Source organism: Oncorhynchus nerka, linkage group LG24 (genome assembly GCF_034236695.1).
Source record: "Oncorhynchus nerka isolate Pitt River linkage group LG24, Oner_Uvic_2.0, whole genome shotgun sequence".
Lineage (NCBI taxonomy): Eukaryota > Metazoa > Chordata > Actinopteri > Salmoniformes > Salmonidae > Oncorhynchus > Oncorhynchus nerka.
In genome coordinates, this window is record NC_088419.1 from 99,194,875 (window position 1) to 99,221,052 (window position 26,178).

General features: G+C 49.9%; 1 protein-coding gene across 1 annotated transcript in view; it reads right to left on the reverse strand.

Moving 5' to 3' along the window:
• Nucleotides 1–26,178, reverse strand: part of LOC115119801 (protein Shroom2-like) — a 122,367-nt gene that overhangs the window by 67,805 nt on the left and 28,384 nt on the right. Inside the window, 1 exon segment of the mRNA XM_065009376.1 lies at nt 8,379–8,527. Coding sequence (XP_064865448.1) covers nt 8,379–8,527 — 149 coding nt within the window.

Here is a 26,178-nt window from a genome sequence, read left to right on the forward strand (position 1 = left end):
AAAATTCAATTTTTTTATATATTTTTTGCTACAGGTGGGTGTTGTTATGGTGACCAGTGAGCTAAGATAAGGCGGGGCTTTACCTAGCAAAGACTTATAGATGACCTGGAGCCAGTGGGTTTGGCGATGAGTATGAAACGAGGGCCAGCCAACGAGAGCGTAAAGGTCACAGTGGTGGGTGGTATATTGGGCTTTGGTGACAAAACGGATGGCACTGTGATAGACTACATCTAATTTGCTGAGTAGGATCGGTAGGATAGTCAGTTTTACGAGGGTATGTTTAGCAGCTTTGTTGCGAAATAGGAAGTCAATTCTAGATTTACTTTTGGATTGGATGCTTAATGTGAGTCTGGAAGGAGAGTTTACAGTCTAACCAGACACCTAGGCATTTGCAGTTGTCCACATAATATAAGTCAGAACCGTCCAGATTAGAGGTCGACCGATTATGATTTTTCAACGCTGATTATTGGAGGACAAAAAAAGCAGATACCGATTAATTTGTGTATATATAAATGTGTGTAATATATATATATATATATATATATATATACATATACACACACACACACACACACACACACATATATATATATACATACACTTAAATATGAAACGTCATAGAATACAAATATATACACTGCTCAAAAAAATAAAGGGAACACTTAAACAACACAATGTAACTCCAAGTCAATCACACTTCTGTGAAATCAAACTGTCCACTTAGGAAGCAACACTGATTGACAATAAATTTCACATGCAGTTGTGCAAATGGAATAGACAACAGGTGGAAATTATAGGCAATTAGCAAGACACCCCCAATAAAGGAGTGGTTCTGCAGGTGGTGACCACAGACCACTTCTCAGTTCCTATGCTTCCTGGCTGATGTTTTGGTCACTTTTGAATGCTGGCGGTGCTTTCACTCTAGTGGTAGCATGAGACGGAGTCTACAACCCACACAAGTGGCTCAGGTAGTGCAGCTCATCCACACACACTACTGAGCCTCATTTTGACTTGTTTTAAGGACATTACATCAAAGTTGGATCAGCCTGGAGTGTGACTCCAAATCCAGACCTCCATGGGTTGATTCATTTGATTTCCATTGATAATTTGTGTCTGATTTTGTTGTCAGCACATTCAACTATGTAAAGAAAAAAGTATTTAATAAGAATATTTCATTCATTCAGATCTAGGATGTGTTATTTTAGTGTTCCCTTTATTTATTTGAGCAGTGTATATAAACAGTGGGGCAAAAAAGTATTTAGTCAGCCACCAATTGTGCAAGTTCTCCTACTTAAAAAGATGAGAGGCCTGTAATTTTCATCATAGGTACACTTCAACTATGACAGACAATATGAGGAAAAAAATCCAGAAAATCACATGGTAGGATTTTTAATGAATTTATTTGCAAATTATGGTGGAAAATAAGTATTTGGTCAACAACAAAAGTTTCTCAATACTTTATTATATACCCTTTGTTGGCAATGACAGAGGTCAAACGTTTTCTGTAAGTCTTCACAAGGTTTTCACCCACTGTTGCTGGTATTTTGGCCCATTCCTCCATGCAGATCTCCTCTAGAGCAGTGATGTTTTGGGGCTGTTGCTGGGCAACACGGACTTTCAACTCCCTCCAAAGATTTTCTATGGGGTTGAGATCTGGAGACTGGTTAGGCCACTCCAGGACCTTGAAATGCTTCTTACGTAGCCACTCCTTCGTTGCCCGGGCGGTTTGTTTGGGATCATTGTCATGCTGAAAGACCCAGCCACGTTTCATCTTCAATGCCCTTGCTGATGGAAGGAGGTTTTCACTCAAAACCAGCCCCAAACTGGTGCTGACCAACTGGAAACATTGTATCAACTATTAACTTGGTCCAGCCCCAAACTGATGCTAACCAACTGGAAACATTGTATCAACTATTAACTTGGTCCAGCCCCAAACTGATGCTAATCAACTGGAAACATTGTATCAACTATTAACTTGGTCCAGCCCCAAACTGATGCTAATCAACTGGAAACATTGTATCAACTATTAACTTGGTCCAGCCCCAAACTGATGCTAACCAACTGGAAACATTGTATCAACTATTAACTTGGTCCAGCCCCAAACTGGTGCTAATCAACTGGAAACATTGTATCAACTATTAACTTGGTCCAGCCCCAAACTGATGCTAATCAACTGGAAACATTGTATCAACTATTAACTTGGTCCAGCCCCAAACTGATGCTAATCAACTGGAAACATTGTATCAACTATTAACTTGGTCCAGCCCCAAACTGATGCTAATCAACTGGAAACATTGTATCAACTATTAACTTGGTCCAGCCCCAAACTGGTGCTAATCAACTGGAAACATTGTATCAACTATTAACTTGGTCCAGCCCCAAACTGATGCTAATCAACTGGAAACATTGTATCAACTATTAACTTGGTCCAGCCCCAAACTGGTGCTAATCAACTGGAAACATTGTATCAACTATTAACTTGGTCCAGCCCCAAACTGATGCTAACCAACTGGAAACATTGTATCAACTATTAACTTGGTCCAGCCCCAAACTGATGCTAATCAACTGGAAACATTGTATCAACTATTAACTTGGTCCAGCCCCAAACTGATGCTAACCAACTGGAAACATTGTATCAACTATTAACTTGGTCCAGCCCCAAACTGGTGCTAATCAACTGGAAACATTGTATAAAATATTCTGTCCCCTCAGTGTTTCCTGTGAGCTCTGGACAGACACAGCTGTAGACTATTTGCTTAAGGGATAAGAAGTAATCAGCATATTTGATCAAGTTTCCACTGTATCAGGACATTTTTCCCTTTCATGCTGGGTGGTTATCAAAAGACTTTTCAAACAGGCTACGTTGAGGAATTATTGTCATTCTCAATGGATGTAAAAACAGACTTGGTTTACTTGCTGTTTGAGGTGAAGAAAAAGACTGAGAAGCTCCACAGTGACGGTGAGTTAAGACAATCAGACATACTACCAGATCCCCAAAGGGACACACAGGTCTACATTTGTGCGCAGGCCAGGTCACCTAGGACTATTTCTATCTGTAGTCAGGTGCGTGTCCTTACTCAAGAACAGCAGGAGCGCTACAAACAAAAGACCACTCATAACTGGAATGAAATCAATCAAAACTTTCTCCCAAGTGTAGCCTAGTTTAACCCTAACCCCAGGTGGTGTGCTCCGCTAACAACGTGCCCACTCCTACAATGACAACAGAACGATTGGGATAATAATTGATTGAATGCATCAACAGAAATGACTGTATCCAAACAAACATTGTAGATTAGGAACGATGGTAATTAACGGTAAATGTACTACTGGTGATAGTGGTGTGTCATCCTCGTGGCCTCGGCAACGGATCAGTCCACTGACACGGGTCTCCGTAACGGATCAGTCCACTGAGACGGGCCTCGGCAACCGATCAGTCCACTGACACGGGTCTCCGTAACGGATCAGTCCACTGAGACGGGCCTCGGCAACCGATCAGTCCACTGACACGGGTCTCCGTAACGGATCAGTCCACTGAGACGGGCCTCCGCAACGGCTCAGTCCACTGAGACGGGCCTCGGCAACGGATCAGTCCACTGACACGGGCCTCCGCAACGGATCAGTCCACTGACACGGGCCTCGGCAACGGCTCAGTCCACTGAGACGGGCCTCGGCAACGGATCAGTCCACTGACACGGGCCTCGGCAACGGATCAGTCCACTGAGACAGCCATGAATCAGGCTGGTGTCTCGTGTGCCAACATTTTAGTAAATATATTTGCCACTGCTCGACTAAAAATATATATCTTGGTTGGTTCGACCAACATCCTATTGACCAAACAATCGACCAGTTGACTAAATCGGGTCAGCCCTACTTTGAATTGCACAGAATTCAATTCTACTTCCTTTCACTCAAACGCTACATCCTGTGGGGTGTGGTAAATTCAACTTGAATTTCAAGTTCTGAATTGAGCTGAACCCTGGCATACTCCATCCTGAATGTGGGAATCTTCCATGCGGATTTCTGGAAAACCTGCTGGAAACTGTGTCAATAACCCTGAACTCTCAACTGCTGCTGCAAATCCGCAGCACACAACCAGTCTGCTAGCACAGCCCTGTAGCGGACAGAGAACCAGCACAGAGCAGAGCCTCAGCCCTGTAGCGGAGCCTCAGCCCTGTAGCGGACAGAGAACCAGCCCTGTAGCCCTCAGCCCTGTAGCGGACAGAGAACCAGCACAGAGCGGAGCCTCAGCCCTGTAGCGGACAGAGAACCAGCCCTGTAGCGGAGCCTCAGCCCTGTAGCGGACAGAGAACCAGCACAGAGCAGAGCCTCAGCCCTGTAGCGGACAGAGAACCAGCACAGAGCAGAGCCTCAGCCCTGTAGCGGAGCCTCAGCCCTGTAGCGGACAGAGAACCAGCCCTGTAGCGGAGCCTCAGCCCTGTAGCGGACAGAGAACCAGCACAGAGCAGAGCCTCAGCCCTGTAGCGGACAGAGAACCAGCACAGAGCAGAGCCTCAGCCCTGTAGCGGACAGAGAACCAGCACAGAGCAGAGCCTCAGCCCTGTAGCGGACAGAGAACCAGCACAGAGCAGAGCCTCAGCCCTGTAGCGGACAGAGAACCAGCACAGAGCAGAGCCTCAGCCCTGTAGCGGACAGAGAACCAGCACAGAGCAGAGCCTCAGCCCTGTAGCGGAGCCTCAGCCCTGTAGCGGACAGAGAACCAGCCCTGTAGCGGACAGAGAACCAGCCCTGTAGCGGAGCCTCAGCCCTGTAGCGGAGCCTCAGCCCTGTAGCGGAGCCTCAGCCCTGTAGCGGAGCCTCAGCCCTGTAGCGGAGCCTCAGCCCTGTAGCGGAGCCTCAGCCCTGTAGCGGAGCCTCAGCCCTGTAGCGGAGCCTCAGCCCTGTAGCGGAGCCTCAGCCCACAGAGAACCAGCCCTGTAGAGAACAGAGAACCAGCCCTGTAGCGGAGCCTCAGCCCTGTAGCAGAGCCTCGGCCCTGTAGCGGACAGAGAACCAGCCCTGTAGCGGACAGAGAACCAGCCCTGTAGCGGACAGAGAACCAGCCCTGTAGCAGACAGAGAACCAGCCCTGTAGCAGACAGAGAACCAGCCCTGTAGCAGACAGAGAACCAGCCCTGTAGCAGACAGAGAACCAGCACAGAGCAGAGCCTCAGCCCTATAGCGGACAGAGAACCAGCACAGAGCAGAGCCTCAGCCCTGTAGCGGACAGAGAACCAGCCCTGTAGCGGACAGAGAACCAGCCCTGTAGCGGAGCCTCTGTAGCGGAGCCTCAGCCCTGTAGCGGAGCCTCAGCCCTGTAGCGGAGCCTCAGCCCTGTAGCGGAGCCTCAGCCCTGTAGCGGACAGAGAACCAGCCCTGTAGAGAACAGAGAACCAGCCCTGTAGCGGAGCCTCGGCCCTGTAGCAGAGCCCCGGCCCTGTAGCGGACAGAGAACCAGCCCTGTCCAGCCCTGTAGCGGACAGAGAACCAGCCCTGTAGCAGACAACCAGCCCTGTAGCAGACAGAGCCTCAGCCCTGTAGCAGACAGAGCCTCAGCCCTGTAGCAGACAGAGAACCAGCACAGAGCAGAGCCTCAGCCCTGTAGCGGAGCCTCAGCCCTGTAGCAGAGCCTCAGCCCTGTAGCAGAGCCTCAGCCCTGTAGCAGAGCCTCAGCCCTGTAGCAGAGCCTCAGCCCTGTAGCAGAGCCTCAGCCCTGTAGCAGAGCCTCAGCCCTGTAGCAGAGCCTCAGCCCTAGCCCAGACAGCCCTGTAGCAGAGCCTCAGCCCTAACCCTAGCCCAGACAGCCGTGTAGCAGAGCCTCAGCCCTGTAGCAGAGCAGCAGCCCTAGCCCAGACAGCCCTGTAGCAGAGCCTCAGCCCTAACCCTAGCCCAGACAGCCCTGTAGCAGAGCCTCAGCCCTGTAGCAGAGCCTCAGCCCTGTAGCAGAGCCTCAGCCCTAACCCTAGCCCAGACAGCCGTGTAGCAGAGCCTCAGCCCTGTAGCAGAGCCTCAGCCCTAACCCTAGCCCAGACAGCCCTGTAGCAGAGCCTCAGCCCTGTAGCAGAGCCTCAGCCCTAACCCTAGTCCAGACAGACCTGTAGCAGAGCCTCAGCCCTGTAGCAGAGCCTCAGCCCTAACCCAGACAGCCCTGTAGCAGAGCCTCAGCCCTGTAGCAGAGCCTCAGCCCTGTAGCAGAGCCTCAGCCCTAACCCTAGCCCAGACAGCCGTGTAGCAGAGCCTCAGCCCTAACCCTAGCCCAGACAGCCGTGTAGCAGAGCCTCAGCCCTAACCCTAGCCCAGACAGACCTGTAGCAGAGCCTCAGCCCAGACAGCCCTGTAGCAGAGCATCAGCCCTAGCCCAGACAGCCGTGTAGCAGAGCCTCAGCCCTAACCCTAGCCCAGACAGCCCTGTAGCAGAGCCTCAGCCCTAACCCTAGCCCAGACAGCCCTGTAGCAGAGTCCTAGTCCAGACAGCCCTGTAGCAGAGCATCAGCCCTGTAGCAGAGCCTCAGCCCTAACCCTATCCCAGACAGACCTGTAGCAGAGCCTCAGCCCAGACAGCCCTGTAGCAGAGCCCTAGCCCAGACAGCCCTGTAGCAGAGCATCAGCCCTAACCCTAGCCCAGACAGCCCTGTAGCAGAGCCCTAGCCCAGACAGCCCTGTAGCAGAGCATCAGCCCTAACCCTAGCCCAGACAGCCCTGTAGCAGAGCCCTAGCCCAGACAGCCCTGTAGCAGAGCCCTAGCCCAGACAGCCCTGTAGCAGAGCATCAGCCCTAACCCTAGCCCAGACAGCCCTGTAGCAGAGCCCTAGCCCAGACAGCCCTGTAGCAGAGCCCTAGCCCAGACAGCCCTGTAGCAGAGCATCAGCCCTAACCCTAGCCCAGACAGCCCTGTAGCAGAGCCTCAGCCCTAGTCCAGACAGCCCTGTAGCAGAGCCCTAGCCCAGACAGCCCTGTAGCAGAGCCCTAGCCCAGACAGCCCTGTAGCAGAGCATCAGCCCTAACCCTAGTCCAGACAGCCCTGTAGCAGAGCCTCAGCCCTAACCCTAGTCCAGACAGCCCTGTAGCAGAGCCTCAGCCCTAACCCTAGCCCAGACAGCCGTGTAGCAGAGCCTCAGCCCTAACCCTAGCCCAGACAGACCTGTAGCAGAGCCTCAGCCCAGACAGCCCTGTAGCAGAGCATCAGCCCTAGCCCAGACAGCCGTGTAGCAGAGCCTCAGCCCTAACCCTAGCCCAGACAGCCCTGTAGCAGAGCCTCAGCCCTAACCCTAGCCCAGACAGCCCTGTAGCAGAGTCCTAGTCCAGACAGCCCTGTAGCAGAGCATCAGCCCTGTAGCAGAGCCTCAGCCCTAACCCTATCCCAGACAGACCTGTAGCAGAGCCTCAGCCCAGACAGCCCTGTAGCAGAGCCCTAGCCCAGACAGCCCTGTAGCAGAGCATCAGCCCTAACCCTAGCCCAGACAGCCCTGTAGCAGAGCCCTAGCCCAGACAGCCCTGTAGCAGAGCATCAGCCCTAACCCTAGCCCAGACAACCCTGTAGCAGAGCCCTAGCCCAGACAGCCCTGTAGCAGAGCCCTAGCCCAGACAGCCCTGTAGCAGAGCATCAGCCCTAACCCTAGCCCAGACAGCCCTGTAGCAGAGCCCTAGCCCAGACAGCCCTGTAGCAGAGCCCTAGCCCAGACAGCCCTGTAGCAGAGCATCAGCCCTAACCCTAGCCCAGACAGCCCTGTAGCAGAGCCCTAGCCCAGACAGCCCTGTAGCAGAGCATCAGCCCTAACCCTAGCCCAGACAGCCCTGTAGCAGAGCCTCAGCCCTAGTCCAGACAGCCCTGTAGCAGAGCCCTAGCCCAGACAGCCCTGTAGCAGAGCCCTAGCCCAGACAGCCCTGTAGCAGAGCATCAGCCCTAACCCTAGCCCAGACAGCCCTGTAGCAGAGCCCTAGCCCAGACAGCCCTGTAGCAGAGCATCAGCCCTAACCCTAGTCCAGACAGCCCTGTAGCAGAGCCTCAGCCCTAACCCTAGTCCAGACAGCCCTGTAGCAGAGCCTCAGCCCTAACCCTAACCCAGACAGCCGTGTAGCAGAGCCTCAGCCCTGTAGCAGAGCCTCAGCCCTAACCCTAGCCCAGACAGCCGTGTAGCAGAGCCTCAGCCCTAACCCTAGCCCAGACAGCCGTGTAGCAGAGCCTCAGCCCTAACCCTAGTCCAGACAGCCCTGTAGCAGAGCCCTAGTCTAGACCGACATTGTGCAGAGAAGAGCAGCTCAGTGATAGTCCAGGGATCTCCATCTCATCTCTCCCCTGTAACCATAGGGACCGGTTACCTGGAGGGGCAGCCAGGGGTATAAGTGCAGCAGTTGTGTGTTGGGGTGTGTGTGGTTTCCTACCTCTTGACAACCAGATTGAGGGTCTTGTATGATCCCTTGACCAGGCAGATGGCCTCCTGCCTGTATCCGCTCAGAGGGACCTGGTTGATGTTCACCATCTCGTCTCCAACCTGGAGGCTGACTGCTGCTGCCTTGCTGCCCTCCTCCACCTGTACCACACACAGCAGGGTTCGGGTTAACACAACAGGGTTAGGGTTAACACAGCAGGGTTAACACAGCAGGGTTCGGGTTAACACAGCAGGGTTCGGGTTAACACAGCAGGGTTAGGGTTAACACAACAGGGTTAGGGTTAACACAGCAGGGTTAACACAGCAGGGTTCGGGTTAACACAGCAGGGTTCGGGTTAACACAGCAGGGTTAGGGTTAACACAGCAGGGTTAGGGTTAACACAGCAGGGTTAGAGTTAACACAGCAGGGTTAGAGTTAACACAGCAGGGTTAGAGTTAACACAGCAGGGTTAGAGTTAACACAGCACGGTTAGGGTTAACACAGCAGGGTTAGAGTTAACACAGCAGGGTTAGAGTTAACACAGCACGGTTAGGGTTAACACAGCAGGGTTAGGGTTAACACAGCAGGGTTAGGGTTAATACAACAGGGTTAGGGTTAACACAACAGGGTTAACACAACAGGGTTAACACAGCAGGGTTAACACAGCAGGGTTAGGGTTAACACAGCAGGGTTAGGGTTAACACAGCAGGGTTAGGGTTAACACAGCAGGGTGCGGGTTAACACAGCAGGGTTCGGGTTAACACAGCAGGGTTAGGGTTAACACAGCAGGGTTAGGGTTAACACAGCAGGGTTAGGGTTAACACAGCAGGGTTAGGGTTAAGACAGCAGGGTTAGGGTTAAGACAGCAGGGTTTGGGTTAACACAGCAGGGTTCGGGTTAACACAACAGGGTTAGGGTTAACACAGCAGGGTTAGGGTTAACACAACAGGGTTAGGGTTAACACAACATGGTTTGGGTTAACACAGCAGGGTTAGGGTTAATACAACAGGGTTAGGGTTAACACAACAGGGTTAACACAACAGGGTTTGGGTTAACACAGCAGGGTTAGGGTTAACACAGCAGGGTTAGGGTTAACACAGCAGGGTTAGGGTTAACACAACAGGGTTAGGGTTAACACAGCAGGGTTAAAACAGCAGGGTTAGGGTTAACACAGCAGGGTTAGGATTAACACAGCAGGGTTTGGGTTAACACAGCAGGGTTAGGGTTAACACAGCAGGGTTAGGGTTAACACAGCAGGGTTAGAGTTAACACAGCAGGGTTAGAGTTAACACAGCAGGGTTAGAGTTAACACAGCAGGGTTAGGGTTAACACAGCAGGGTTAGGGTTAACACAGCAGGGTTAGGGTTAATACAACAGGGTTAGGGTTAACACAACAGGGTTAACACAACAGGGTTTGGGTTAACACAGCAGGGTTAGGGTTAACACAGCAGGGTTAACACAGCAGGGTTAGGGTTAACACAGCAGGGTTAGGGTTAACACAGCAGGGTTAGGGTTAACACAGCAGGGTTAGGGTTAACACAGCAGGGTTAACACAGCAGGGTTAACACAGCAGGGTTCGGGTTAACACAGCAGGGTTCGGGTTAACACAGCAGGGTGCGGGTTAACACAGCAGGGTTCGGGTTAACACAGCAGGGTTCGGGTTAACACAGCAGGGTTAGGGTTAACACAGCAGGGTTAGGGTTAAGACAGCAGGGTTAGGGTTAAGACAGCAGGGTTTGGGTTAACACAGCAGGGTTCGGGTTAACACAACAGGGTTAGGGTTAACACAGCAGGGTTAGGGTTAACACAACAGGGTTAGGGTTAACACAACATGGTTTGGGTTAACACAGCAGGGTTAGGGTTAATACAACAGGGTTAGGGTTAACACAACAGGGTTAACACAACAGGGTTAGGGTTAACACAGCAGGGTTAGGGTTAACACAGCAGGGTTAGGGTTAACACAACAGGGTTAGGGTTAACACAGCAGGGTTAAAACAGCAGGGTTAGGGTTAACACAGCAGGGTTAGGATTAACACAGCAGGGTTAGGATTAACACAGCAGGGTTCAAGTTAACACAGCAGGGTTTGGGTAACACAACAGGGTTAGGGTTAACACAGCATGGTTTGGGTTAACACAGCAGGGTTTGGGTTAACACAGCAGGGTTCGGGTTAACACAGCAGGGTTCGGGTTAACACAGCAGGGTTCGGGTTAACACAGCAGGGTTAACACAGCAGGGTTAACACAGCAGGGTTAACACAGCAGGGTTAGGGTTAACACAGCAGGGTTAGGGTTAACACAGCAGGGTTAGGGTTAACACAGCAGGGTTAGGGTTAACACAACAGGGTTCGGGTTAACACAACAGGGTTAGGGTTAAAACACCTGATTTAGGGTTAAAAAAACATTTTTGGTAAGGTCTTCTCATTACCGTAATGCCCAATTCTCATTACCATATGGTTGTCTGTTAAGGTAATTCGGTCAGTTACGGTAATAATGAAAACGGTTTCTGATTCATGTACAATGTAAAGTCATCACACTGTGACAACAGGGCTCCCGCACCGCTAACCAGACAACAGGGCACCCGCACCCCTAACCAGACAACAGGGCTCCCGCACCGCTAACCAGACAACAGGGCTCCCGCACCGCTAACCAGACAACAGGGCTCCCGCACCGCTAACCAGACAACAGGGCTCCCGCACCGCTAACCAGACAACAGGGCTCCCGCACCGCTAACCAGACAACAGGGCTCCCGCACCGCTAACCAGACAACAGGGCTCCCGCACCGCTAACCAGACAACAGGGCTCCCGCACCGCTAACCAGACAACAGGGCTCCCGCACCGCTAACCAGACAACAGGGCTCCCGCACCGCTAACCAGACAACAGGGCTCCCGCACCGCTAACCAGACAACAGGGCTCCCGCACCGCTAACCAGACAACAGGGCTCCCGCACCGCTAACCAGACAACAGGGCTCCCGCACCGCTAACCAGACAACAGGGCTCCCGCACCGCTAACCAGACAACAGGGCTCCCGCACCACTAAACTTAGGTCTCATTACTTCTGCCTCACGTACCAAATGCCACTAAACTTAGGTCTCATTACTTCTGCCTCACGTACCAAATGCCACTAAACTTAGGTCTCATTACTTCTGCCTCACGTACCAAATGCCACTAAACTTAGGTCTCATTACTTCTGCCTCACGTACCAAATGCCACTAAACTTAGGTCTCATTACTTCTGCCTCACGTACCAAATGCATGTTGACCAGAACAAGTGAATTATTCATCAATATTAAAATATAGAGTTGATCTCACAGCCTTCTATCAGACACATGCTTCACCAACGCACAGCTTAAAGTGAGGCCAGATAAGTGGTGAGACATCCAAGCCTGGTTATCAGCCTTAGACAGAAGTCATGACACATTAGCTCCTGGCTCTGGACTCAGTCAGACTGCTCTGCTGGAGGTTAGCCTGGGTCAAAGTCCTGTACCTGTACAAATCAGCTGGGCTAGACAATCTGGACCCTCTCTTTTTAAAATGATCCGCCGCCATTGCTGCAACGCCTATTACTAGCCTGTTCAACAGCTTTTTCTTATTGTCCGATATACCCATAGATTGGAAAACTGCCGCAGTCATCCCCCTCTTCAAAGGGGGAGACGCTCAAGACTCAAACTGCTAGAGACCTATATCTATCCAGCCCTACCTTTCTAAGGTCTTCGAAAGCCAAGTTAACAAACCGGTCACTAACCATTTTGAATCCCACCGTACATTCCCCGCTATGCAATCTGGTTTCTGGGCTGATCACGGGTGCACCTCAGCCACGCTCAAGGTCCTAAACGATATCATAACCGCCATCGATAAAAGACAGTGCTGTGCAGCCATCTTCATTGACCTGGCCAATCACAGCATTCTTATCGGCAGACTCAACAGCCTTGGTTTCTTAAATGACTGCCTCGCCTGGTTCACCAACTACTTCTCAGACAGAGTTCAGTGTGTCAAATCGGAGGGTCTGTTGTCCGGACCTCTGGCAGTCTCTATGGGGGTAACACAGGGTTAAAATCTCGGCCGACTCGCTTCTCTGTATATATCAATGATGTCGCTCTTGCTGCTGGTGATTCTCTGATCCACCTCTACGCAGACGACACCATTCTGTATACTTCTGGCCCTTCTTTGGACACCGTGTTAACAAACCTCCAAACGAGCTTCAATGCCATACAACTCTCCTTCCGTGGCCTCCAACTGCTCTGAAATGCAAGTAAAACTAAATGCATGCTCTTCAACCAATCACTGCCCGCACCTGCCCGCCCATCCAGCATCACTACTCTGGACGGTTCTGACTTAGAATACGTGGACAATTACAAATACCTTGGTGTCTGGTTAGACTGTAAACTCTCCTTCCAGACTCACATCAAGCATCTCCAATCCAAAATTTAATCTAGAATCGGCTTCCTAAACATAGCCTCCTTCACTCACACTGCCAAACATACCCTCATAAAACTGACTATCCTACCGATCCTCGACTTCGGCGATGTCATTTACAAAATAGCCTCCAACACTCTACTCAGCAAATTAGATGCAGTCTATCACAGTGCCATCCGTTTTGTCACCAAAGCCCCATATACCACCCACCACTGTGACCTTTACGCTCTCCTATATGCTCTCGTTTGCTGGTCCGCTTCATATTCGTTGCCCAACCCACTGCCTCCAGGTCATCTATAAGTCTTTGCTAGGTAAAGCCTCGCCTTATCTCAGCTTGCACATCATCATCTGCACATCTATCACTCCAGTGTTAATTTGTTAAATTGTAATTACTTCGCTACTCTGGCCTATTTATTGCCTTAACGCCTTACTCCATTTGCACAAACTGTATACAGATGTTTCTATTGTTATTGGCTGTATGTTTGTTTATTCCATGTGTAACTCTGTGTTGTTGTTTGTGTCTCACTGCTTTGCTTTATCTTGGCCAGGTCGCAGTTGTAAATGAGAACTTGTTCTCAACTGGCCTACCTGGTTAAATAAAGGTGAAATAAAAAATAAAGAGTCATAGGTTAGTCTGGGTCAGAGGCTCACAGAACATCAACATATTAAAGATATAACGTTTAAAAAGTCAAGACTGCCTTAGGGTTGAGTTATAGCCACTACATCAACATAAAATATATTCTGTTCCAAATATGCGTCTGTATTTGTTCATTTAGTAAGACGCCCTTCTGAGGGTAGGCCTGGGGGGTAGGCCTGGGGGGTAGGCCTGAGGGGGTAGGCCTGGGGGTAGGCCTGAGGGAGGTAGGCCTGGGGGGGTAGGCCTGGGGGGGTAGGCCTGGGGGTAGGGAGGGGGTAGGCCTGGGGGGTAGGCCTGGGGGTAGGCCTGGGGGGTAGGCCTGGGGGTAGGCCTGGGGGTAGGCCTGGGGGGGGTAGGCCTGGGGGTAGGCCTGGGGGTAGGCCTGAGGGGGTAGGCCTGGGGGGTAGGCCTGGAGGGTAGGCCTGGGGGTAGGCCTGAGGGGGCCTGGGGGGTAGGGGGTAGCCTGGGGGTAGGCCTGGGGGGTAGGCCTGAGGGAGGTAGGCCTGGGGGTAGGCCTGGGGGGTAGGCCTGGGGGGTAGGCCTGGGGGGTAGGCCTGAGGGGGTAGGCCTGAGGGGGTAGGCCTGGGGGGTAGGCCTGGGGGTAGGCCTGGGGGTAGGCCTGGGGGTAGGCCTGGGGGGTAGGGGGGGTAGGCCTGGGGGGTAGGCCTGGGGGGTAGGCCTGAGGGGGTAGGCCTGGGGGTAGGCCTGGGGGTAGGCCTGGGGGTAGGCCTGAGGGGGTAGGCCTGGGGGTAGGCCTGGGGGGGTAGGCCTGGGGGTAGGCCTGGGGGGGGTAGGCCTGGGGGGTAGGCCTGGGGGTAGGCCTGGGGGGTAGGCCTGGGGGCCTGGGGGGTAGGCCTGGGGGGGTGGCCTGGGGGTAGGCCTGGGGGGGTAGGCCTGGGGGGTAGGCCTGAGGCCTGGGGGTAGGCCTGGGGGGTAGGCCTGGGGGGTAGGCCTGGGGGGTAGGCCTGAGGGGGGGGTAGGCCTGAGGGGGTAGGCCTGAGGGGGTAGGCCTGGGGGTAGGCCTGAGGGGGTAGGCCTGGGGGGTAGGCCTGGGGGGTAGGCCTGAGGGGGGTAGGCCTGGGTCCTGGGCCAGAGCAGAGGCTCACAGAACATATTTTTATCATTGCATTTTCATAACTGAAATATAGAGCTACTGTCCGAGACCTAGACGCCATGCTGGGTGTGACTGAATTAGGACTAAGGGAAAGACGGATACCTAGTCAGTTGTCCAACTGAATGTATTAAACTGAAATGTGTCCACCGCATTTAACCCAACCCCTCTGAATCAGAGAGGTAACTTAATCGACGTCCAAGACTTCGGTGCCCGGGGAACAGTGGGTTAACTGCCTTGTTCAGGGGAACAGTGGGTTAACTGCCTTGTTCAGGGGAACAGTGGGTTAACTGCCTTGTTCAGGGGAACAGTGGGTTAACTGCCTTGTTCAGGGGAACAGTGGGTTAACTGCCTTGTTCAGGGGAACAGTGGGTTAACTGCCTTGTTCAGGGGAACAGTGGGTTAACTGCCTTGCTCAGGGGAACAGTGGGTTAACTGCCTTGTTCAGGGGAACAGTGGGTTAACTGCCTTGTTCAGGGGAACAGTGGGTTAACTGCCTTGTTCAGGGGAACAGTGGGTTAACTGCCTTGTTCAAGGGAACAGTGGGTTAACTGCCTTGTTCAGGGGAACAGTGGGTTAACTGCCTTGTTCAGGGGAACAGTGGGTTAACTGCCTTGTTCAGGGGAACAGTGGGTTAACTGCCTTGTTCAGGGACAATGACAGATTTTTACCTTGTCAGCACAGGGATTTGATCCAGCAACATTTCAGTTACTGGTCCAATGCTCTAACCACTAGGCTGCCTGCCACCCCTACAGTTCGGGAGAGGTTCATGCTAAGGGTATTCTTAGCAGTTCAACAAATTCACAAAAAACAAAGAATCCTGGTAGAGGATGAAAGAGCCCGAAACTTGAAAACGCAGAGCTCCAGATAACCGTGAGCCACTCCCTCCAGATAACCGTGAGCCACTCCCTCCAGATAACCGTGAGCCACTCCCTCCAGATAACCGTGAGCCACTCCCTCCAGATAACCGTGAGCCACTCCCTCCAGATAACCGTGAGCCACTCCCTCCAGATAACCGTGAGCCACTCCCTCCAGATAACCGTGAGCCACTCCTCCAGATAACCGTGAGCCACTCCTCCAGATAACCGTGAGCCACTCCTCCAGATAACCGTGAGCCACTCCTCCAGATAACCGTGAGCCACTCCCTCCAGATAACCGTGAGCCACTCCTCTCAGATAACCGTGAGCCACTCCCTCCAGATAACCGTGAGCCACTCCTCCAGATAACCGTGAGCCACTCCCTCCAGATAACCGTGAGCCACTCCCTCCAGATCCAGATAACCGTGAGCCACTCCCTCCAGATAACCGTGAGCCACTCCCTCCAGATAACCGTGAGCCACTCCCTCCAGATAACCGTGAGCCACTCCCTCCAGATAACCTTGAGCCACTCCCTCCAGATAACCTTGAGCCACTCCCTCCACACGTTTCAAACCAAGACGTTTTTCTTCCAACTTTAGCATTCCGCCAACAAAGCCTCGACATTTATTTCGACCAAACGACCTAATCATGATTGTGGTTCTGCCTAGGGTTTAGCATGAAATGGAGCCGTAATGTTGAGGTGGCATTGGCAGCGCCGGTTACTACTATTCTCCTGCCAGTTGTCAACTTTGTGAGGTATATCTCTTCACCACATGCACTGTTTTCTAACCACAGCTGGAACCATAAAGAATTACTGTGGGAATAAATATCACTGAATGATGAACATATTGGAATAAAGCAGACTAATGCAATTGAAGACATCAAATTGTTGCTTAACCTCTTTAACCTATGGGGGCGCTATGTCATTATTGGATTAAAAAAAATGTGCCCGTTTTAAGCGCAATATTTTGTCACGAAAAGATGCTCGACTATGCATATAATTGCCAGCTTTGGAAAGAAAACACTGACGTTTTCAAAACTGCAAAGATATTATCTGTGGGTGCCCCAGAACTGATTTTACAGGCGAAACCAAGATGAAACTTCAAACAAGAAATGAGCAGAATTTTTGACGCTCTGTTTTACTATCGTTTCCTTATAAGGCTGTGAATATACTGTGAACGAGATTATGCGCTCTGCCGTTCGTCCAAGATGTCTGCAGCATTGTGACGTGTTTGTAGGCATATCATTGGAAGATTGACCATAAGAGACTACATTTACCTGGTGTCCCGCCCGGTGTCCTGTGTCGAAATTATTGCGTAATCTGTAGGTCCATGCGCGTTCCATTTCTTCAGAAGAGAAAGTCAACTGCCACGAAGGATTTATCGTCGATAGATATGTGAAAAACACCTTGAGGATTGATTCTAAACATCGGTTTGCCATGTTTCTGTCGATATTATGGAGTTAATTTGGAAAAAAGTTTGCGTTTGACTTTTTTTCTTTTTTTTTTCTTACCCAAACGTGATGAACAAAACGGAGCGATTAGTCGACACAAATAATATTTTTTGTAAAAACGGAACATTTGCTATCTAACTGAGAGTCTCCTCATTGAAAACATCTGAAGTTCTTCAAAGGTAAATGATTTTATTTGAATGCTTTTCTGGTTTTTGTGAAAATGTTGCCTGCTGAATGCTAACGCTAAATGCTACGCTAGCTATCAATACTGTTACACAAATGCTTGTTTTGCAATGGTTGAGAAGCATATTTTGAAAATCTGAGATGACAGTGTTGTTAACAAAAGGCTAAGCTAGAGAGCAAATAGATTAATTTCATTTCATTTGCGATTTTCATGAATAGTTAACGTTGCGTTATGGTAATGAGCTTGAGGCTGTAGTCACGATACCGGATCCGGGACGGCTCGACGCAAGAATTACTGTGGGAATAAATATCACTGAATGATGAACATATTGGAATAAAGCAGACTAATGCAATTGAATCAAATTGTTGCTTAACGAAACTCCCAAAATTATTATAATACATTTGTATTATTGTCTTGTCTTAATCAATGTGATTTTGCTTCACTGAAACTCTGTCTGTATAGGCCATTTGGTTAATTGGTTTCTGTCTGGGCAAATAAGTGTAGGTGGAATAGCTAATCTAGTACTGATCAGAAACATTTAGGATGATAGAATGTTGCCCAAATCAAGTGTAGGGCTATTATTATTATACTACTATTCTGCTAGATCCTGTAAAGGCAACTCCAAAAGCCCACGGAGGTTTGAAATATGAACTCAAAATATGCCATTCTATTCTGTTGAAAATAAATGTTAGTCTTATGCTTCTTAGGACCTTTCAGTATATCTCTCTGCTATTGACCACTCCTTCAGATCGATCATTTAAAACCTAATCAATATCATAAACAGTCATCTCATCTCATCACATTCTTGTGGATTTTTATTTAAAATCATATTATTAGTCATAGTCAACAGCATAATCAGAAGAAGCAGGGATGAGGCTTTATTTAATCTACCAAGACAACACACTGATGTTCCATTCAGCTGCATCATCTTTACTACAGAACTTTACATGCGCCAAAAACAACAAGTGTAGACTTTACTGTGACATGCTGACTGACAAGCCCTTAACCAACAGTGTAGACTTTACTGTGAAATGCTGACTGACAAGCCCTTAACCAACAGTGTAGACTTTACTGTGACATGCTGACTGACAAGCCCTTAACCAACAGTGTAGACCTTACTGTGAAATGCTGACTGACAAGCCCTTAACCAACAGTGTAGACTTTACTGTGAAATGCTGACTTACAAGCCCTTAACCAACAGTGTAGACTTTACTGTGAAATGCTGACTGACAAGCCCTTAACCAACAGTGTAGACTTTACTGTGAAATGCTGACTTACAAGCCCTTAACCAACAGTGTAGACTTTACTGTGAAATGCTGACTTACAAGCCCTTAACCAACAGTGTAGACTTTACTGTGAAATGCTGACTGACAAGCCCTTAACCAACAGTGTAGACCTTACTGTGAAATGCTGACTGACAAGCCTTTAACCAACAGTGTAGACCTTACTGTGAAATGCTGACTGACAAGCCCTTAACCAACAGTGTAGACTTTACTGTGAAATGCTGACTGACAAGCCCTTAACCAACAGTGCAGATCAAGAAGAAGAAAGTATTTACCAAGTAGACTAAAATAAAAAGTAACACAATAAGAATAACAATAACGGGGCTATATACAGGGGGCACCGGTACAGAGTCAATGTGGAGGCTATATACAGGGGGTACTGGTACAGAGTCAATGTGGAGGCTATATACAGGGGGTACCGGTACAGAGTCAATGTGGAGGCTATATACAGGGGGTACCGGTACAGAGTCAATGTGGAGGCTATATACAGGGGGTACCGGTACAGAGTCAGTGTGGAGGCTATATACAGGGGGTACCGGTACAGAGTCAATGTGGAGGCTATATACAGGGGGTACCGGTACAGAGTCAATGTGGAGGCTATATACAGGGGGTACCGGAACAGAGTCAATGTGGAGGGTATATACAGGGGGTAGCGGTACAGAGTCAATGTGGAGGCTATATACAGGGGGCACCGGTACCGAGTCAATGTGGAGACTATATACAGGGGGTACCGGTACAGAGTCAATGTGGAGGCTATATACAGGGGGTACCGGTACAGAGTCAATGTGGAGGCTATATACAGGGGGTACCGGTACAGAGTCAATGTGGAGGCTATATACAGGGGGCACCGGTACCGAGTCAATGTGGAGACTATATACAGGGGGTACCGGTACAGAGTCAATGTGGAGGCTATATACAGGGGGTACTGGTACCGAGTCAATGTGGAGGCTATATACAGGGGGTACCGGTACAGAGTCAATGTGGAGACTATATACAGGGGGTACCGGTACAGAGTCAATGTGGAGGGTATATACAGGGGGTAGCGGTACAGAGTCAATGTGGAGGCTATATACAGGGGGCACCGGTACCGAGTCAGTGTGGAGGCTATATACAGGGTATTACGGCACAGAGTCAATGTGGAGGCTATATACAGGGGGTAGCGGTACAGAGTCAATGTGGAGGGTATATACAGGGTATTACGGTACAGAGTCAATGTGGAGGCTATATACAGGGGGCACCGGTACCGAGTCAGTGTGGAGGCTATATACAGGGGGCGCCGGTACCGAGTCAGTGTGGAGGCTATATACAGTGGGTGCCGGTACCGAGTCAGTGTGGAGGCTATATACAGGAGTTACCGGTACAGAGTCAATGTGGAGGCTATATACAGGGGGTAGCGGTACAGAGTCAATGTGGAGGTTATATACAGGGTATTACGGTACAGAGTCAATGTGGAGGCTATATACAGGGGGTACCGGTACAGAGTCAATGTGGAGGCTTTATACAGGGTATTACGGTACAGAGTCAATGTGGAGGCTATATACAGGGGGCACCGGTACCGAGTCAGCGTGGAGGCTATATACAGGGGGTACCGGAACAGAGTCAATGTGGAGGCTATATACAGGGGGCACCGGTACCGAGTCAGCGTGGAGGCTATATACAGGGGGTACCGGAACAGAGTCAATGTGGAGGGTATATACAGGGGGCACCGGTACCGAGTCAATGTGGAGGCTATATACAGGGTATTACGGTACAGAGTCAATGTGGAGGCTTTATACAGGGGGTAGCGGTACAGAGTCAATGTGGAGGCTATATACAGGGTATTACAGTACAGAGTCAATGTGGAGGCTTTATACAGGGTATTACGGTACAGAGTCAATGTGGAGGCTATATACAGGGGGCACCGGTACCGAGTCAGTGTGGAGGCTATATACAGGGTATTACGGTACATAGTCAATGTGGAGGCTATATACAGGGGGTAGCGGTACAGAGTCAATGTGGAGGCTTTATACAGGGTATTACGGTACAGAGTCAATGTGGAGGCTATATACAGGGGGCACCGGTACCGAGTCAGTGTGGAGGCTATATACAGGAGTTACCGGTACCGAGTCAGTGTGGAGGCTATATACAGGAGTTACCGGTACCGAGTCAGTGTGCAGGGGTACAGCCTAGTTGAGGTAATCTGTACATGTATGTGAGGGTACAGGCTAGTTGAGGTAATCTGTACATGTATGTGAGGGTACAGGCTAGTTGAGGTAATCTGTACATGTATGTGAGGGCGAAGCTCTTTGTTTGTTACCTATGTGAGTAGCAGCAGTGTACAAGGGTGGTTGGGGGGGGGGGTCAATGTCAATTGTCCGGTGACGATTTTTATGAATTGTTCAGCAGTCTAATCGCTTGGGGATAGAAGCTGTTGAGGAGCCTTTTGGTCCTTTTTTTTGTTTTTCTACTGTGTTATTGACTTGTTAATTGTTTACTCCATGTGTAACTCTGTGTTGTCTGTTCACACTGCTAGGTTTTATCTTGGCCAGGTCGCAGTTGCAAATGAGAACTTGTTCTCAACTAGCCTACCTGGTTAAATAAAGGTGAAATGTTTGGACCATGATAGTTTGTTGGTGATGTGGACACCAAGGAACTTGAAACTCTCGACCCAGTCCACTACAGCCCAGTCGATGTTAATGGGGGCCTGTTCGGCCCTCTTTTTCCCTGTAGTCCACGATCAACTCCTTTGTCTTGCCTCACGTTGAGGGAGAGGTTGTTGTCCTGGCACCACACTGCCAGATCTCTGACCTCCTCCCTATAGGCTGTCTCATCGTTGAGGGAGAGGTTGTTGTCCTGGCACCACACTGCCAGGTTTCTGATCTCCTCCCTATAGGCTGTCTCATTGTCAGTGATCAGGCCTACCACTGTTGTGTCGTCAGCAAACTTAATGATGGTGTTGGAGTCGTGTTTGGCCACGCAGTCGTGGGTGAACAGGGAGTACAGGAGGGGACTAAGCACGCACCCCTGAGGGGCCCCAGTGTTAAGGATCAGCGTGGCAGACGTATTGTTGCCTACTCTTAACACCTGGGAGCGGCCCATCAGGAAGTCCAGGATCCAGTTGCAGAGGGATGTGTTTAGTCCCAGAGTCCTTGGCTTGGTGATGAGATTTGTGGGCACTATGGTGTTGAACGCTGAACTGTAGTCGATGAACAGCCTTCTCACATAGGTTTTCCTTTTATCCAGGTGGGAAAGGGCGGTGTGGAGTGTGATTGAGATTGTGTCATCTGTGGATCTGTTGGATTGGTATGTGAATTGGAGTGGGTCTAGGGTATCCGGGAGGATGCTGTTGATGTGAGTCATGACCAGCCTTTCAAAGCATGTCTTGGCTACCGACTTGAGTGCCACGGCGCGGTAATTATTTAGGCAGGTTACCTTCGCTTCCTTGGGCACAGGGACTATGGTGGTCCGCTTGAAACATGTAGATATTACAGACTCTGTCAGGGAGAGACTGAAGATGTCAGTGAAAACACTTGCCAGTTGGCCCGCATTGACGCTTTGCTTGTTTGATGGCTTCTGGTTGGGGTATGTACGTAGTCACTGTGGGGACGACGTCCTCGATGCACTTATTGATGAAGCCAATGACTGAGGTGGTGTATTCCTCAATGCCATTGGATGAATCCTGGAACATATTCCAGTCTGTGCTGGAAGAAAACAGTCCTGCAGTGTAGCAGCCGAGTCATCTGACCACTGCCGTACTGAGCGAGTCACTGGTTCTTCCTGCTTTAGTTTCTGCTTTGCCAAATGGAGGGTGGGGGAGAGCTTTGTATGCATCTGTGTGTTTGGAGTAAATGTGGTCTAGGATTTTTCCCCCTTGTGACATGCTGGTAAAAATTTGGTGAAACTGGTTTGTCTGCATTAAAGTCCCTGGCCACTAGGAGCGCCGCTTCTGGGTGAGCATTTTCTTCTTTGCTTATGGCCTTATAGCTTGAGAGCGGTCTTAGTGCCAGCATCGGTCTGTGGTGGTAAATAAGATGGCTATGAATAATACAGATGAGAACTCTCTTGGTAGATAGTTTGGCCAACAACTTGTACTCTACCTTAGGCGAGCAATACCCCGAGACTTCTTCAATATTAGACATCGCGCACCAGCTGTTATTGACAAAAAGACACACACCCCACCCCTCGTCTACCAGAGGTAGCAGCTGTGTTCTGCCGGTGCATTGAAAATCCCACTAGCTCTATATTGTCCGTTTCTTCGTTCAGCCACGCCTCGGTGAAACATAAGATGTTACAGTTTAAATGTCCCGTTGGTATGATAATCTTAATAATTTGTCATAAATTTAATTTTCTAACGATTGCACGTTAGCAAGGAAAATGGAAGGCATTGGGAGTTTACATCGCTCGCCTCAGGCTTCTCAAAAGGATCCTCGATCTGCGTCCCCTTTTTCGGCGTCTTTTCTTCACGCAGAAGGAGTGGATCTGGGCCTGTTCCAGTGAAAGCAGGATATCCTTCTCGATGAACTCGTTAGAGGATAAAGTTTCTTCCAGTCCGTGGTGAGTAATCACTTTTCTGATGCCCAGAAGTTATTCTTGGTCATAGGAGACGGTAGCAGCAACATTATGTACAAAAAAGTTAAAGAACAAGTTACACAAAACGAGAAAAAAAAAGTTTTAAAAATTGCACAATTGGTTGGGAGAATGTAAAACATCAGCCATGTTCTTCGGTGCCATCTTTTGATGTAATCACAGAGTAATACTCTGAATGAGCAGAACCTGATATATAAGTGTGGGTGATTGTTCAGAACATGTAACATGCCTCGACAGGATGTTGAGTTCCAGCATTTAGCTAAGACTTCCACTGGCAGCAGAGCTAACGACTTCCACTGGCAGCAGAGCTAACGACTTCCACTGGCAGCAGAGCTAACGACTTCCACTGGCAGCAGAGCTAACGACTTCCACTGGCAGCAGAGCTAACGACTTCCACTGGCAGCAGAGCTAACGACTTCCACTGGCAGCAGAGCTAACGACTTCCACTGGCAGCAGAGCTAACGACTTCCACTGGCAGCAGAGCTAACGACTTCCACTGGCAGCAGAGCTAACGACTTCCACTGGCAGCAGAGCTAACGACTTCCACTGGCAGCAGAGCTAAAGACTTCCACTGGCAGCAGAGCTATAGACTTCCACTGGCAGCAGAGCTATAGACTTCCACTGGCAGCAGAGCTAAAGACTTCCACTGGCAGCAGAGCTAAAGACTTCCACTGGCAGCAGAGCTATAGACTTCCACTGGCAGCAGAGCTATAGACTTCCACTGGCAGCAGAGCTAATGACTTCCACTGGCAGCAGAGCTATAGACTTCCACTGGCAGCAGAGCTATAGACTTCCACTGGCAGCAGAGCTATAGACTTCCACTGGCAGCAGAGCTATAGACTTCCACTGGCAGCAGAGCTAACGACTTCCACTGGCAGCAGAGCTAACGACTTCCACTGGCAGCAGAGCTAACGACTTCCACTGGCAGCAGAGCATTTTAAAGAATGAAAATCCACAGCTGCCTGTGTAAGAGGTGCTGCCTCGTAGAACAGGATTATGTAGCTTCATTGAGACAGAGGACTTAAAGTCCACCAAGACCTTTGGCAAAACTTAACGGTAGAGGAGGAATGTTAAGAATTTTAATTAGAAGCAGAATATTTTAAATTACTGATAAGCAACCTAGGGTCAGGGAGGTGGGGGGTTATGTGGGTTGGGAAGCAGGGTTTATGTTTGTACCCTCTCTGAAAAATAAAAAGTTGGTCACAAAACAAAAAAACAAAAACATAATTTTTCAGGTTGAAACAACGCTGCCCTCTGACTGGCTGTCTGGTAGAAACAACGCTGCTCCCTGACTGGCTGTCTGGTAGAAACAACGCTGCTCTCTGACTGGCTGTCTGGTAGAAACAACGCTGCTCTCTGACTGGCTGTCTGGTAGAAACAACGCTGCTCTCTGACTGGCTGTCTGGTAGAAACAACGCTGCTCTCTGACTGGCTGTCTGGTAGAAACAACGCTGCTCTCTGACTGGCTGTCTGGTAGAAACAACGCTGCTCTCTGACTGGCTGTCTGGTAGAAACAACGCTGCTCTCTGACTGGCTGTCTGGTAGAAACAACGCTGCTCTCTGACTGGCTGTCTGGTAGAAACAACGCTGCTCTCTGACTGGCTGTCTGGTAGAAACAACGCTGCTCTCTGACTGGCTGTCTGGTAGAAACAACGCTGCTCTCTGACTGGCTGTCTGGTAGAAACAACGCTGCTCTCTGACTGGCTGTCTGGTAGAAACAACGCTGCTCTCTGACTGGCTGTCTGGTAGAAACAACGCTGCTCTCTGACTGGCTGTCTGGTAGAAACAACGCTGCTCTCTGACTGGCTGTCTGGTAGAAACAACGCTGCTCTCTGACTGGCTGTCTGGTAGAAACAACGCTGCTCTCTGACTGGCTGTCTGGTAGAAACAACGCTGCTCTCTGACTGGCTGTCTGGTAGAAACAACGCTGCTCTCTGACTGGCTGTCTGGTAGAAACAACGCTGCTCTCTGACTGGCTGTCTGGTAGAAACAACGCTGCTCTCTGACTGGCTGTCTGGTAGAAACAACGCTGCTCCCTGACTGGCTGTCTGGTAGAAACAACGCTGCTCTCTGACTGGCTGTCTGGTAGAAACAACGCTGCTCTCTGACTGGCTGTCTGGTAGAAACAACGCTGCCCTCTGACTGGCTGTCTGGTAGAAACAACGCTGCTCTCTGACTGGCTGTCTGGTAGAAACAACGCTGCCCTCCGACTGGCAGTCTGTTTGAAACAACGCTATATTGCAATCTTCAATCTGCTGGTCCATTGAAGAAGAAACATGGTGATAAAATCATCCACCTCTGGCCTGCTCGCCTCCCTACCACTGAGGAAGTACAGTTCCCGCTCAGCCCAGTCAAAACTGTTCGCTGCTCTGGCCCCCCAATGGTGGAACAAACTCCCTCACGACGCCAGGACAGCGGAGTCAATCACCACCTTCCGGAGACACCTGAAACCCCACCTCTTTAAGGAATACCTAGGATAGGATAAAGTAATCCCTCTCACCCCCTCCCCTGAAAAGATTTAGATGCACTACTGTTCCACTGGAGGTCATAAGGTGAATGCACCAATTTGTAAGTCGCTCTGGATAAGAGCGTCTGCTAAATGACTTAAATGTAATGTAAATGTAATAAAATAACTATCAGAGGCTCTAATGTCAGCTCTGCTCTCTGTGTTCCTCAGCACAGTGACAGAACAAATAAGAGTTCCAAGGGATTGATCTGTACTTCACACAAAGTAAACAAATACAACTAATGTAAACACATTCCAAAATACTACACCAGTCATTTCAGAATCCCATACTCAACAAGAACATGTTTTAGTAATTCAGAGAATGTAGGTTATCATAACAAGAACCTCCTGATGACAGACTGACCAGGTCAACTGGGGTCATGAACCCCTGATGACAGACTGACCAGGACAACGGTCTCAGCCTCCAGTAATTATGCTGCAATAGTTTATGCCCCTCTAATATTCTCTCGCCCTCTCCTCTCAGAGCACCTGAGCCCTAGGACCATGCCTCAGGACTACCTGGCATGATGACTCCTTGTTGTCCCCAGTCCACCTGATCATGCTGCTGCTCCAGTTTCAACTGTTCTGCCTGCGGCTATGGAACCCTGACCTGTTCACTGGACGTGCTACCTGTCCCAGACCTGCTGTTTTCAACTCTCTCTCTACCACACCTGCTGTCTCTAACTCTGAATGATCAGCTATGAAAAGCCAACTGACATTTACTCCTGTTGCACCCTCTACAACCACTGTGATTATTATTTGACCACTAAACAGGTGCCATTAATACAGGTAACGAGTGGAGG